Source organism: Aedes aegypti, chromosome 1, assembly GCF_002204515.2.
Source record: "Aedes aegypti strain LVP_AGWG chromosome 1, AaegL5.0 Primary Assembly, whole genome shotgun sequence".
Taxonomy (NCBI): Eukaryota; Metazoa; Arthropoda; class Insecta; order Diptera; family Culicidae; genus Aedes; species Aedes aegypti.
This window is the reverse complement of record NC_035107.1, coordinates 129,265,725-129,282,550: the sequence shown is the minus strand read 5'-3', so window position 1 is coordinate 129,282,550 and position 16,826 is coordinate 129,265,725. Positions and strand designations below refer to the sequence as shown.

Below are 16,826 nucleotides of genomic sequence, written 5' to 3'. Positions count from 1 at the left end.
AACGTTTTAGTGAATAAAAACAAGATATTTTTTTTTAAGACACACTGACACGTTAATGCTTTTAGTGGACGATTATGTCCTTAGAAGGAAGCACCAAACTAGACAACGGACTAGCATGCAACGCCCAGTGCCACAGTTGAAATACGTTCCTGACGAAATGTATTCCATATTGAAGCGGGAATCGAACCCATACTTCTTGGCTCGATGCGGCTAAATGCTTGGTAACACTAACCGCACGGCCACGAAGTCCACCATAGTTGCCTTTTAGGAGGGATTTTTGAAGGCCTTATGGAGTTAAGGTCATGGGTTCGATTCCCACTGGTCGAGAATCTTTTCGTAATGGAAATTTTTTCGATTACCCTGGACATAGAGTATCTTCGTAACTGCTACACGATATACATACCCATGCAAAAATGGTTATTGGGGTAACCCGACTAAGGGTACATAACAAAATTATATCAGCATATGTTATTATGTTATAAGTTTTTTTCGAACATAGGTTGTTACAAACTTGATGCAGGATGTTGTTAAAATAACTAAAATTATAACAAAAAGGGTATGAATAGTGACATAAACATAACAAAATGTGTTTTAATTCTATCAAAAACATATCAAACCAAGTTATAATGTTTGATACAAAGTATCAAAATTATAATACTGTTCGATATACGATAATATTGTATATTATTGAAATGCAAAACTATCTATTTATTTTGTTATAAAGTTGTTAAAAATGAACAAAAAAATATCTTAAAGGGAAATAAAACACATTATGTTATATTTCTATTTTATTATGTTCTATGGATAACGGAGCCTAACAAAATTATATCATAATATGATATGCATAAAATTTTATTATATTTTTGTTACAAGCCTCTAGTCGGGAAGTAATCTATCAGTTAATAACTGTCGTAGTGCTCAGCAGAACACTAAGCTGAGATGCAGGGTTCGTTCAAGTTAAGACGAAATGCCAGAAAAAACGAAGAATATTACGAAAATATAAACTGGACGACACATATACAAGGATCAAAAGAAAAATATTCTCGAAGTGAATCCTAAAAAATATAATTAAAAATTTATTTTCAATCAAGTTCAGAAGGCAAGGCATGAAGAACTTTCCATTGTAGAATTTCCGGCAGACATCTGTCCAAATTATGTGTTCAAATTGGAGAAATTTTTACTTACTTCCTACTATGTTCTTTACTTGAATTATTCAACCAATTTATGATGCAATTCCTCGTATAATGTGAAAAAATAGATTCTATAGATGATATATTAAAGGTGCCTTGAAATAATTTTTTTGTGATATTTTTGTAGAAATTTTATAGACAGTATCGGGTTTATATGATAATCAGAAAAATACCTTGAGGTATCACTGAAGAATTGGATTGCTACTTTCTGGAACGATTGAGTTCCATAACAAATATTTAGCACATTCCTTGAAAGATCCTTGGCGGGTTGAAGATAAATCCTATGAATAATTTCAAATAAGATCTTTGTAAGAAGTGGAATTTTAAGTTGAACTCCAAGAATTGTTCAAAAAGATCATAATGACGCAATTGAATATAAACATGAATGATTTTAAAAATTCCAATAAAATATTCACCTTTTCCATCAACTACGCCCATGGTTTCAGGGGTACCAATAATTTCAAAAACATGGAATCTAGTTCAATTTTAAGCTTATATTATGAATGTGTAAAAAAAACTTTATATTCTTGAACAGCTCAATCCTACCCATAAAAATAACATGGTAAAACTTGCCGCAGTGATTTCCATGCTAATTTCAAACGCGTTTCAAATCAGTTCTAACATAATCGAAATTTTGGAGCCAGTTACATTTTTGAACTAAGATTCAGAATACCATCAGTCCTTAACAATCCAAATAGAATATTAAGTAACAAAACATCCTAGGAAAACTCATCAAACATATATTGAAGTTATTATCTAACAACTTGTTAGCTGTATGTGGGTTAAGTCATAAACAAATATTTGCAAAGCCGTGTTTGGGGAACATAACTAAATGCACATAACAGCAATTAAGCACTTGCTGTAGGTAGTATAGCACTGGTTTCAATTAAACTTCAAATGAAATCTCCGTTGCATTTGAAATGAGCCTGATGGAAATCGACCTGATGCAACGTTTGGTTGTAAAGTAACAATGGTGATACAACCCGAGTAGAAGAAAATTGCTGCAAAATACCAAACTAAGGTATTCCATACCACATCAGTACAGTATTGTTCCCCATTCAAGTGCCCCGCATTAGAGGTAAAATACCTCAAAATATCTCCAAACTGATAATTTGATCAGGTATTGTAATACCATAACAATACATGATGAATTTATATATACCTATTACTAACATGAATTACTGAACCATACCTAATTATGGTATGATACCAAAATATAGTATTCACAGATAGAAGCGAGTTATTCGTTCCTGCTCGGGAAGTAAAGAGCATCAAATGACGGTATGCAACCAGTGACCTCCAAATGGAACAGAAACCTATCAAACGGTTATGGGATCTCGAGTTACACTTTTGCTTTTCTTTTTTGCCTGATAAAATGAAAGCACAACCCGTTAATGTCATAATATATTCATTGCATCCGTTTGAACCGCTCCTACAGAAAAAAAAAATGAATACGCCTTACCGATTAAGGCAATCACGTTAAAACAATACTTGCACTTGAACTGGGTAATTGACAATCAGTCACCAATTTTCAAGTTGCCAAATAGAAAGGTTAATACCGAGCAAGGAATGAAGCATGAGCTTAACACTCACAGCCGTATCGCTTGAAGAGATGAACATTTTGGTTTGCACTTTACAGGTGGAATCTACCCACAGCAGTTTATGGAAAGTTAGCTACAAGCATGGGTAAGTGGTGGCGGCGACCGCTAAAGCTATACTCAATTCAACGGTCTCCGAAGTAAACTTCAGATTTGCATGTTGTTGTTTTTTTTGCCTTCAACTTCCTACAACAGCAATCAGTGCGAAGCTGAAAAAATACAGCAGTACATGAGTAGGGGGCGATAGGTCTCCGGATAAATTCAAGAGTCCCTGCCCAGACCGTGGACTTTCTATCATCTTACTAATTTTGCATTTTTCTTATACGTCAGCTGAGCTGATATTAGGAGAAAAATATAGCGACTGAGTTTTTCCTAGCTCTAATTTTGCGGTTTTCTTGCAGTGCATACCAGCTACGTAGCTCTCAATATGCTGTTGAAGAAGGAAACCTGCTACCCCGATGAAGGTGCGTTTGCGCGAAACAAAAAAAAACTAGTCTTGGACATTTTTTTCCGCAACGAAGAGCAGTGGCTGTAGAAATTGAACATCGTACTTTTTTTCTGCGCGCAACCGTCATGTAAGATCATGCTGAGCAGCTAAGATGCATGTCTTTTAGGTTTGACGCCAACGCCACTGCCGGACGGCTGGTCGTAATTCCGTAAAGCAGTTTTCGCTTTCTTCGGAAAGCAGGCAATCAGGAAATGCCGCTGTGCCGTGATGGATTCTACACGTTTTATCTAGATTTATATGGCTACACAGTTGATTGGACCGAAGAGCTAGTTCCGATAGCTGGTCTGAATGGGGGTAATGGGGTTGCTAATGAGTGATGATATTTATAACCATTGATGTGTGGCCACTTCGTGGATTAGAGCAATCAAGTGCGGTAGGAACGCAGATTAACATCTGAATTGCGCAATCTTGGAGATTCGATTATGCAATTACCGAGTAGCAAAATGGAGCGATACGAGAAACGGATATTACAACCGACCATAAGGTATCGCGCTTTCAATTAGATTTATTTATATTACTGTGGTCGAAGTTGGACGTTTTGCGTAAAAACGTTTCGAATAAAGACATTTGGCATAATGAGAATTATATGCCTGCTTTGAAATGGTACCTGTACTTGTATGAATCTGCTTTATGCGAAATGTCCTTTATACCAAACGTCGTTCTGCGAAACGTCTTTATGCGAAATGTGTCACACTTCCCCCTCCCCACCATTATGGTTGTTTCTTATTTTCAATCATGGTTTTCTAAAATAATAAAATAACCCGAAAGCTCTAAATCGTCCATCATCCAAAAAAATATTGAAATTTGTTTTTCTCCTGTAAAATATATTATGTTTCAATAGCGAACATTTTTCTTGCAGTCTTCTAGGTTTGTTTTTGAACGAAACAAATACATTGGGATTCCGTTTTTGGCAACAAAGTCTAAATTTTCAGTTGCCAAAAACGGAACCTTGCCAAAATCGGAACCCATTTTTTTTATATTTTTTTTTTAAGTTTTGGTTTTAAAAACATCATAAGAATGTTGTTACATCATCTTTATAAAACCATATGGCATCGTGACTTCAGAACGGTTCACTTTGAAGCAGATTTCCGTTGAGATGAACTTTGTCATGAATCTATAGCCCCGTAATGTTAATTGTGACACACGTTCTACATACTTTTAATCACGTAAATGTCTTCAATGATTTTTAGAAGCACTGTGCACACTATTTGCATGCGAGGGTCATGCAAAATCAATATTCGCATAAATGACCTTTATTCATGAACTGGGCTTTTCCTTAAAACTGTATAAAGATACAAACAAAAATGAAATTTATTTCTTTATTCTTACAAAACATAGGCACTGGGTATTACAAAACAGCATGAGTTATTTTTTTTTATTTAATTAGCATTAAAAATCAGTTCAACTTTTAGGCTCTAGCGTAAAATTTGACAAAATTAAGTTTAGAATTGCTCCATCCATATATAGGGTTTGCAATTTTGTAGAATACACAAACAAGCTTCTTAGCGTGTTCCTTAAAAATAAGTTTTAATTGAGCTTGTTATATGTTATAAAACTACCTTATGATATCAACGAGAAATTAACAGACTTCTGCTATGAAATCTCAAGAGCCGGATAAGAATCCTCGGATACTTGTAAGGAATCCACAAGAACATGATTGGCTTCTGAAGCATCTTGCTAGGAATCCATAGGATCCCGCCTAGAATTCTCAGCATCTTGCTTAGGATTTCATTTCACTGCGATATTGCTGAAAATTCTTGATTCTTCGATTTACATTTTCAAAAGTTTATAACTCTTAAGCTACCACTAGAACTTCCCAAATTTTTCTGAACACCTTTTCAAAATCCTCAAAATTTTGCCAGAAGTGCCCACTAGAAATCCACATTATTAAGCTTGGAATTCACAGAACGCTTTATAAATTTCAAGAGTTTGTTAGAAATCATCAGATCTTGGACATAATACCCAATAATCAATTATACATTCTCAGTATAACGCAAGAATCCCTCAGTTTTCGCTAGAAATTTGCAGACATCCTCAAGATTACGTTGAAATATCTGAGAAGTCCCATAGAACCACGAATCTCCTAAGGATTCTTCAGAGTACGATTAGGAAACTCATTGATTGAGGAACAAAATGATTATTTTATGACACCCGTATCCTTGATTAAAAATCTCATATAGAATGTTGAATCGTCTCTTAACAAACCTAACGTCTCCCAGAATTTCTAACAAAGAGTGAACGTAGTTCTAAATAGTTGACGCAGAAAGATCAATATACACACTAATGCCACAGAAAAAAGTTCAAACACTCTCGGAGCATGCCAAAAACGGAATCCCACTGTAGAACCATGAATGAGACCTTCCGTAGCCAAGTGGTAACGCCCGGGTTATCATGGGGGGTTCAATTACCGCCTGGATCTTTCTCTAATGTCAATTTCCTTGACTTTCCTGGGCATATGGTATCATCGTACCTGCCACACTATATAAAACAATTTTTAATTTATTTTGTTGTATACACAGTTTGAAAACAACTAAGGGGTCTATTTTATAATTCGGGCGAATTCACGTGACTCGTCTGTAGTCATTATCAATCAAAGTAAGCATGCATATTTCAAATGTCACCCGTCGACTCCCATAGTAATCCAGTCACATAGAGCGACAACTGGCAATAATCTCGAGTGACCCCAGTCTATTCATTTTTGATCGACTCCACATATAAAATAAGGCCCTAAATGAGCTTCAAAAGCATGTAAAAAAATCTGGAATCGGATGAGTATTCATGAAGTTATGGTCAAACAAAGATGATTTTTTTTAGTGAAAGGAGGAAGAATTACTTTTAACTAAGACTAGTTTTTATTTTAGACAAATTTGATATCACAAATTTAGTTTTTTTGCCAAGATCTTCAAAATTGGTTGAAAAATAACAAACTTATAAAGATTTCACTGAAGGTCATATATAATAACTTGAAAATTCATCTTCAAATCACTTGCGCCACCTCTAAAATATTTTTCGCTCAAAATTTAAGGTCTCCAGTTTTATGTGATAAGAATTCAGAAGAGCACACGATTTTTTTTTTTTTAGAACTTTCGGAAAATAAGCCTCACCCTACTGTGGATGTACTCTGTATTACGGTACTAGTAAGAGATAGAGAGGTACGATGTTCAGCAAAAACAGGAGTTTTAGGATATCTAACAAGTTTGTAAAATACATGAAAAATGTAAAAAATGTTAGTTGAAAGTTATGAACAAAAATTGTTTTAAACTAGTTTTTCACACAATTTTGTGTACATTCTGTAAAAAAATCATAACTATTTTACAAGATGTTTTTACATTTTTCCTGTCTTTTACAAAATTATTAGATATCTTAGAACGCGTGATTTTGTTGAACATCGAACCTCTCTATCTCTTAAAGCAATGGAACTATCAGTCGAATTCGTTTTAAAAAGGCTTATTTGTTTGATAGTAAATACCTATGAAAAGACGCTTATAGACAAAAGTTTTTATCAACTGCTGAAAGGGAAGATATGGTACTTTCATAATGGTTGTCTGCGCCATTTTGCGCCGAAGGCAGTTATAAGGGCCTAAACTACCTCTTAAAAAAGAGTAATTCGTCAATAACTTTGTTACTTCAAAAGAGAGCGTGATGATATGTTCATGGGTTTTTTCATTTGTAGAAATTCACATACAACGGCATGTATCTCAAAAAGTATAAAGGATAGAAAAATCGTGTTTTTGACAAAGTTATTTATAATTGCTAATTCTACAACTTTGCTTAAGAAACTTTATGTCTATCTAAATGTTATGAAAACATAGTTTATCTATCTAACTGCTAGGTGGATTGATCATAAAACTTTTTACATCAAAAGATGCGCTATAATATACCAAGAAACTCCTCCCAAAAAACTAACGGTTTGGGCGCTATTCAAAAAGCGCATGTAATCGACAAAATAAAACATAGTGTACTGTTTTTTGGTGACGCCATCGTGGTCAGCTGCTTTTATTTGACAGTTTTCTTACTTTCGTTTGACCGCTCATGTTGTGAATGCTGAAGACAAACGCTGTCAAGTGTCAACGAATACGTGTCAACTACCGTAATTGCTTACAATACTGGTAAATGCGTATTGACAAAAAGAAGAAAAATCATGAAAGATAAAATCTAGGATATAACAGGGAAGGGACCGTCCATCATGAAAGATAAAATCTAGGATATAACAGGGAAAGGACCGTCCATTAATTACGTAAGACAATTTAAGTCATTTTTCAACCCCCCTACCTCCATGGAAGATTTTTTGTATGAAAATTAAAAACAATTTGTAAGACGCGTAGGAAATCTCAAACCCCTCTCCCACCATAACCCCTTACGTAATTAATGGACGGCCCAAAATTACTTAAAATTAACCCTGAATCTATGACATTTGGTCGAAAGACATTTGGTTGAATGACGTTTAGTCGAATGACGTTTAGTCGAATGGTCGAATGACGATTGACCATTTTTGCATGTGTATATCGTGTGGTTAGTACAAAGATACTCTATGCCCTGGGAATCGAGAAAATTTGCCCGAAAAGATCCTCGACTAGCGGGATTTGAACCCACGACCCTCAGCATGGTCATGCTGAATAGCTACGGCTATCTGGGCCCCGCATTTTACCAACAATCTATATGCGATTAGCACAATTTTGTTATTCAATTTGATGGACGCTTTCCCAACATATTGATCAACCTCTTGCGTTTTACACGTTTCATGCTGCCTTTTCATTCAGGCATGTTCTGCAATTCTGAAATAAGCTGATCTTTAATAAAAGCAAGCCAACTTTTGTCACCTCTGTTAACTCGACTTCCCTTACCCGATATATAGGATTACCACAATTTTAATTTTTAATAATTCAAAGCTTCTACTGCAAACTCTGTTATTCACCCGAGGTCATCAACACTGTCAGCAAAGCCATATATTTGCTTAAGCAATGTTATTAAGCTGGAAGGTACAATAAACCAATTGACCATAAGTAGAGTTACCGACACCTAACATTCACTTCGCCATAACGGTTTTCCTCAAAGCAAAATTTTGCCGCCGTCTCAATTCTGATTTCCACATTCAAAAATCTTACCCACGTCCGTAAGCCGCTATTCAAAGAAAGATCCCGAGCACTCTCTTCGAATGCTTCCATCAGATAGAGATCAGTTCATTACTAAGGACGATGACATTTCAAAAGAATAATAAATAATAAAAACATAAAGCAAGAAAAACATTATGTTCACATCGTTGAGTAATAAAATAACATGTTAAGCAGTTCTTCAAAGAATGATGATATTTTCAAAGAATAATAAATTCACTTGAAATAAATATTTCAGTCAATGTATAAAAAAAAACTATCTTTAAAAAGTTCATTTGAATAATCATCGAAATCCTAGATTTTGGCATAAGCTTAAATTACAAATAAAAACATGTATGAAATTAAAAACCCAAAGCACATAAAATGTCACATTTTATATTCAACAACACTTAATGATTCAGATTATTCAAAACAAAACGTTATCTTACCAACTTTGTAAAACTCAGAACAATAATAATTTTATCACATGATTTTTCAAAAAACCATTCGAAAACAAGCTTTCAACCAAATTTCCGTTCAACTAAACGTCATTCGACCAAACTAAGTGTTCCAAAGCAATTCGTTAGACAAAATGCCCTAAAGCCACTAAAATCCTCACCACTCAGCGAATATTTAACAGATTCAAATATGTTTTTGTCAGTACACTCGTACACATATCTAGTTTATAAAAGTTATGAGAGTAACTCTTGTAGCCCGATTTATTCTGGTGGGTCACTTGATGAGGCTGGGTAAAACATGGTTAGTTTTGCAACAACAATCATTTTAATTTGCATAAATCGTTAAAAGCTTGTACCGGTAATGGCCACTCGAACTTAATGCTCTCAAGAACCAGCTATAGATTTGTTGGACATTCGATTAAATTCTCGAAGAGTAGAGAAAAACAAAATGATTCACAAGAATACATTTCCATAAGCTTGACATAGATGTTTAGATGAGCGTTGGGTAAATTTGACAAGAAAATCGATGTTTCTGAATCGATTCAAATTCGATATGTCGAATCGATTCACCGATTCAATCGAATCGTTTGAATCGATGTTTTTGAATCGATTCGATTTAAAAGCTCATATGAGCATTAACGAAAACATGTTCTCAAAATAAAACAAATCCAGGTTTTTACGACCGCAAATGGCTACCGCAATTAGGCGCGCTTTCTGGTAGCGATCAGTCGATATGACGTTTGGCTTCGGTCCATTCAATAGGCGTATTCACAAGACGTTTCAAATCAGCTGATCGGGAAGCTCTTTGACAGTTCTTCTATGGAAATGACAGCCTCGTGTTTGCACCGGTCCTCCACCGATGTAAACAAATGCATAGACGTATCTGTCACATGAAAAGGCCTATATAAAACGACTCAAGCCAAACGTCAAATCGACGGATCCCTACCAGAAAGAGAGTGTGTTTGCGGCAGCCCAAGATGGCTTAAGGTTTCGTATGTATCACAGACATTTAACGTTTCTTGCTTTTTGAATGTCCAATCATAATTCTAAGCAATTTCGTTCTCCTAAAAGGCTAATGTTGCAAAAAATATTTTCTTGTTTTGAAGCTGTACCTGACATTGTTGACAAAGTAAGTGATGCGCATTTTCATATACAAAATGTAGTACACACCGACCTTATTTTACGACCGTGATAGGGGAATCGTGGAAAACTCAGGGTTATAATTATGTTTATGTAAATGCAAAGTCTAGATGTGGAAATAGTGATACAAGATATTCGGCCATGTTGAAGCATGAATGCCGACTGTTCACCAAAAAAGTTTTGCATGCCATACTGTTGGCAGGAATGTTTATGTGGCTGGCAGCACTGTTTAAGAGCAATTAAGAAAAGTTCAAAATAGGTATCAAAATTTGAGGGGAATAGAAAAATAGGATTCCCAGCAAGATAGTAAAACTCTATAACTGTAATCCACTTTTTCATGAAGGTTTAATGGCAACTTACAACACAGCTCAAATAAAACCGATAATGCTCAATATATCAACCTAGAGTATGTATTTTGTGTTACACATAGCAAACTTAACAATTTTTTATGCTGGCATTGATAAAATGGTACAAATAAACTGAATAAAGTTTGGTCTCCTATATGACACATGATTGAGAGGGCGTTATAGGAATACGCGTTATAGGAGCCCCAGGGCTTATGTGATTTAATCAATTTGGGGGTGTTGTTGAATATGCCTTATGCATTAACCCTCAAAGCCCCGCGACAGGCCTTTTATTTTCAATCGACTGGTGCTCAGAAACAAATAAGTATTATGAAATGCAGTTTTCACATTGATCAATGGGATGAGTTAGACTTCCTGTGAGTGGGGTTTTCAAAATGGAAGTTCAGGTCTGGGCATGTTATTAAACCAGAAATAAGTGTTCCCTATAACATTTTTCACAACTTTTACAGCGAAACCAATATTTAACGATGGCTTCTAGCTATTTTTGGACTTTAAGTAATGGAACAATGCAAGTATACATCATTTGGTTTGTTTTCTTGCATGGGGAGAAAGTCAGACCCTGGTTCCGCAAGTGCTTTCCGGAAAGAAGCCGAGGCCAAGGAACTAAGTAGTTTGAAAATAGAAGTTCTGTCCGGGGCTCTGTGGGTTAAAGGTGATATTCACAAAAAAAAAAATGCCAAAACGATGGAACCCCGATAGAGCCGCAAAATTTCGCCTTGAACACCTGTGGAATTTCAAAAAAAATGCCGCAAATTTACATTTTCCCTATGTATGAACCTTGATAGATGTAATTTTAACCTTCATAATATATGATATCACTAGGAAGTAGCTCAAAGGCTGACATTCAGTTATGGAATTCGGCCGCCAGGCTGCGCTTGTGGGAGCCAGATTACTTGGAAATATGGCGTATTAGGCAAAGTTGTTCAGTACCTCTAGAACTTGGGCCAAGAGATTCAAGACTTTGTTATTAGGCGGCGCTAGTGAACAGTAAGTTTCAATCATTATTGCCCTTGATCTACTGAACAACATTGCCGAATTTGTTTGTCGTCAGGCTCCAGACATATCCGCAAAACAAAAGATTAATGCTCACTAGCGCCGTCTGGTGATAAAATCTGGAATCTCTTGGCTGATATAATGATAGTCCTTGAGCTACTGAAAAACTTTATATATATGTTTTTATCTGTTTCATCAATTATCCTATATCAAAAAATACTTCGGAAAGATCCGAATCGTTGGAGTTCTTGTTTTATTTTGACAGGGCCAAAATATGATCCAGTTTGGTCTGTTTTAACTACAACCATATCATCTTATAATTATAATGACGACTTCCTTCGGGAAATAAATTTGTTAGTTTCGAGATGAACTAACTCAGGGTAAAAATGTCGTCTATAATGAACACTATGACAGCCAAAACTTAGAAAACCAGCATAAATATTTTATTCCTACAAATTTCAGAACAAAATGTTTTTATATTTTTTGGAGAATATACAACACGATTAAATTGAGCCGTTCAATACAATTTTGAGGTAACGATTTCCATGAACTTAATAACTGATGTGCATAATAAGTATAGTGCATGATCATAATCGACTCCAGACTCAAAAGTGTCTAGAATTTTCGATAAAATCAAACAAACACTTAGTGAAAGCCGATTTTTATATAAAATACTCTACTTTGGCATGCTGTGACTTTATTTCTGTATGACTAATTCGGCATTGAATTTTTAATACGCTATGCAGCATTAAATGACGAATATGTTCAACTTAGTTATCGAAACAATTTAATTTGTTTAAGCACATGCTAAAAAGTTAAACATTTAGCGAAATCGCAGAAACTAATAGTAGTTTTAATAATAAAAATTTGCGCCGTATTGCGATTTTACTTTACTCGTCATTTTAACAATCTCCTTCAAAGATGTAAATGAAAAAAAACATTACAAAATTTTCGCTGAAAGAAAATTTTTAAAACAAGAACTATTATTATTCTTAGTGATTTCACTTGGTACTTAACTTTTCAACAGGTGCTTTTGATACTTTAAAACTTTAAAACTTTTAAACTTTTAAACTTTTAAACTTTTAAACTTTTAAACTTTTAAACTTTTATACTTTTATACTTTTATACTTTTATATAGAGCTATATGTAATTGTTACAACATGCCAAAGTTGAGCATTTTGTATGAAAGTCAGCCTGCACTACTAATATTCTAAACAGTTGCATCAAGATAGTGCTTGAAATTATTTGTAATGTTGCTTATTTTTCAGAATATCAAATTATTTGCAAACACTTGTGCACGCCCACACATTTTTTTTTATTTTATTAATATAACAATCACTTTCCATGTTAATTCCTCACTGTTTATAAACCAAACACATATTTCTAAATACCACTTATCATCTTCAGAGTAACTAGTCATGTCATTCAGTGCTCTAGAACACTATAAGATATGTTCTCATTGAAAAATATCGGTTAAGCTTTACTTTGTATAAGATAGTAGTTTACATTATTTTTTCTTGTATGTACATTTACTACACCACTGATTGCACATAAAAGATCCATATAAAAGTCCAAAATATTTGTTGTTTAATTGATGCACGAAGGAGCAGCTTAATCCCATTGCAGTAAAATATGCTTTGCGGCATTATTTAACTTCAAATAATCCTTGTGGATCAAAGCACTATAAATAAAGCAATTTTGTCAGATGCCATTACAGTATCAATATGATTTCTGCCACGAGTATTCCTCCAACACTTCGATAATTTGTTCAAAAAATGTTTTAACATTTTTTTCTGCAAATCCATGAGCACTTTCTTAACGGAAAACCTTATTATTTTAAAGGCGATGAGTTCACAGAATATATTAAATATATTCAGCTGTTTGCACAATTCACATAAAGTCTTCACACAAATGTTTTGTACAACTGTCCTGAGTTTTGTTGAATAATTGATGTTTCTTCCACATACCCAACGTAGCATTTCCGCAGTATTCAGCAATACGAATCTCCCACAATTTCACGTATCCAAAATTTTCAGCAATTTTCCACCCCTAAATATGAGTTCACCAACGGCTACACTCTCTGCACTATAATGACCTCGCTTCCTAACCGCACGATAACATCACCGTAACTAAGCATTTCCTGGTGGTGGCGATCACTTTTATAGCTTTCCACCTTTCATGCTGCTGCATCTTCGGCAATAAGATGCGAACGCTGTGCAGACCATCGGTCTGGAGCGAAAGAAAAAAAAACTGTATCATCCAAACGAGAGTGAGAGTGTACGTAGCTGGAGAATACCGTCTTAAAAAATCAAATAAAAACTCAAATCACGAAAAAATGAAAATTTGCAAAGAAAAATGTGTGTGTTTATATCCGACAAGTGAAATGTGAAATTTCTGATATTTTCTCGTTTACTACAATTATAGTCGAACGATTTCAACTAGTTCAGGTAATTAATCGGAGAAGTCAATTTAATGTAACGTTCATACTTTTACCATGAAATAAATCAAGCCACAAGCAAACTTTTTACACCTTCCTTTCCCATGATCCATGAACTTGCACCTGAGTGAGTCCTTCAAATTTGTGAATATATTTGTGTTAAATCTACCGACACTTCTGGGGGCTATTTACTTCAAATATGTAGTAAACAATTAATGGAAGAGATGTGAAGTTTTAGCAATAATTAACCAGTTTTTCATTTAATAAATAATTGAATAATCATAGAGATCACCTTAATTTTTTTGTTTGTGTAGAACATAGTGGTGCCATCTATTAGCACTGGGGCGGAGCTAGTATGCACTTTACCTACCAATTACAGCTCGCTGGACGTAGTACGTGTCCAGCGAGCTACGCGTTGTAATTGAGGGGCCTGCAGCCGCCCGTGTACATTAAAAATGGGAAAGAAATGTGCATCAAAAATAACGTAAAACGTAACAGTCCCATTGATTAGGATTCAATAGGCCATCAGAGGTGCACTTATGTGCGGTAAGAGTTCAAGTGTTTCTCACTGCATTACATGCAGCTGAACTACAATTTCCCATTAGGCTCGCTGCGGTTTATGTTGGATTGATAATTACTAACCAAACTATTTATTATACGTTTCGGTCGATATGTTTCCTCTTGCTGCTGCCTTATTATATCATCTGAACCTAAACTCCGTCTTCGATAATGATAATGACTATAATTCGTCAACTGATGCGCGTACTCACTGATTCGAAATGATAACGTAAAGACCACCTAATCGATGATGTAGCTTTAGAGTGAAATGTGAGGAACAAGTTTTCTTTTTTTTTCTTCATTGAGATACTACACTCAAACTTAAATTAGGCATGTCCTTCCATCGTTCCATAAGCAATCGCATAACTTTCCTTTTATGTATAGTCCACCCTCAAGGATTTGGCTAAAATTATACTGTAAATTGGGATGTTAAGGACTCGTGGAGTTTTAAGGGATTGAACTTTTCCATGAAGTTTGACAAATCACAAAAACGTCGAATGTCGATTTATCATTCATCTGAATTGCTTGATTTGTTCGGAGGATTGTGAGCTGCATTGTGTGATAGGGGATGTCTATTAAAATAAAGTATTGTGGAGTCTAGATATTAAAAACGATTCAAAACATTCGAATTTTATAGGCGAAATACATTTAACTACAAAACTGTGAAACAATATCAAGAAAAATATGTGAGTAACTTATAACATAAGTATATTTAATTTAGATTACAACGCAGACAAAAACTTTTGAAAATGTTATCTATATTTCGACTTTTAATATTTCTTGTGAAAAAAGTCTCTTTTTGAAAATAAGTGGGGTGTTAGGGGATTTTCTTTTCTACTTTTTCCAAGTTACAAAACTCACTCGATTTATGCCGTAATATATTCCAATATACTTTTGACTTGTTCCGTGAAGCAAAACTGCATTGTAAAAGTTAAGGGGTCTATTTTGTTTGTTATTGAATGTCTAAATGTCTAATCTCGAAAATCGGTAAAACTGGTAGGAAAATCTTGATAACAACGTATTAAAGTAAATATGGGATTTTTCTTGATACTATTTCTAAAACTTGTTCGATCACACTGGTAAAATGTTTGAAAAGTTTGAATGATTCTTTTATTTGAAAATGGTTTTGAAGCCATTGATCCTTTTAGTGGTAATCCTATGAAGTGGTGAATAATAATAATATATTGTCATTTCTCAGAGTCTATAAATGACGAGTTGCGCGAAGAGTGAAACCAAAACTACTTATTGAACTGTCAAACTGTCTGTCTACCTATCGAGCAGACCAGCAAAAATAGGCCATTTCTAAGCTCTTTTTGAGAAACTTCGCGGCCTCGTCGGGCATTAAATGCATTGTGTTATAGAGTGAGCGTTAGATTTCCGCTCCATACTGGAACATTTTTCTTCTTCAGTATTTTTTCGACCATGCCACTTTGTGTTGCATGCAAATACTGGCCATTTCCCCTATTAAAACTAAAAACTTGTTGAAATTACCTCTCCATAATAGATTATTTATACAGTTGCTCTGCAGAGCTTATAGGATTCGTAAACTGCAAACATAAAGGTTATGATCCTGTTGCATTCTAGTACAAAAATCATTTCTAGGCAATTTTACGGTGTATTGATAGTTTCCAAAAAGGATGATTAACTATAAAAGATTTAGCAGTTAAAATAAAACGGTTTGCGTTTGCAGGATTTTCAAGTTCAATAATATCGATGTATCATCTGGTTAAGGTTAAACATAATTTATGAAATTGAATGAATGTCATTTCAAAATTCAATTTCACCTAGAAGCACTGAAATTGAAAATTTAATATAAAAAATTACAAATGAATTTTATACTACTGGTGTAAGAAAACGGCAATGTGATGTCTCCAGTTGATGAATCATGATTGCTTTTTAACAAAAAAATACAACTTTCGCAATTTGCGGATGTTTTTGTGGGGTATTCTGGCGGAAATGATTTTTTTCACTAGCGAAATTGAATTTGCTGCCACCGAATGTCAGTAGGTGGATGAGAATCAGTGTAGAAAAAGTAATTGAAAAACTGAATGCACGTTTTACCAGATTCGTGCACGTATTGTCAAAAAAACATTCACATAAAGAAGAATTCAACTAAGACGGATCCTACTGAGGATCGGCGTTGTTGACTGTATATTAGGGTGCCAATGAAAATCGATTTTTCGAATTTCAAAAAATGGTAGTGCTCAAAAGTTTTGTCTCCTCGAAAAAAGTCCCCATGCAAAATTTGAGCTCAATCGGACTTTTTTAAGTGGACCCCCAAAGCGGTCAAAGTTTGGCTTTTTTGACCCATGGTAACATAAAATTTCCAAAATCGAAATTTTTTTTTGATGCCAGATGTCTTAGAAATGCATGAAACGTCGAGATCTGGTATTATTTGGAAAAAAAAATTTTGAGTTGGGGGAGTGAATTGAATTTGAAATGAACGATTTGAATTCAATTGCTGATCAAGAGAAGAACTAGCTTTTAAG

The 16,826-nt window shown here is 34.6% G+C and overlaps 1 protein-coding gene across 4 annotated transcripts in view; it reads right to left on the bottom strand.

Annotated features, from left to right (window-relative positions):
• The window catches only part of LOC5576893, a 33,661-nt gene extending 20,184 nt beyond the window's left edge, over positions 1-13,477 (bottom strand). For 2 of the 4 annotated variants that reach the window (XM_021847640.1, XM_021847648.1), the window contains exon 1: positions 13,310-13,475. In XM_021847640.1, coding sequence (XP_021703332.1) covers positions 13,310-13,321 — 12 coding nt within the window. In that variant the 5' untranslated portion in view covers positions 13,322-13,475. Of the gene's footprint in view, positions 1-13,309 lie in introns of all 4 variants that reach the window. The other 2 variants (XM_021847637.1, XM_021847655.1) reach the window with 2 other exon arrangements.
• Between the last annotated feature and the right edge of the window lie 3,349 nt (positions 13,478-16,826).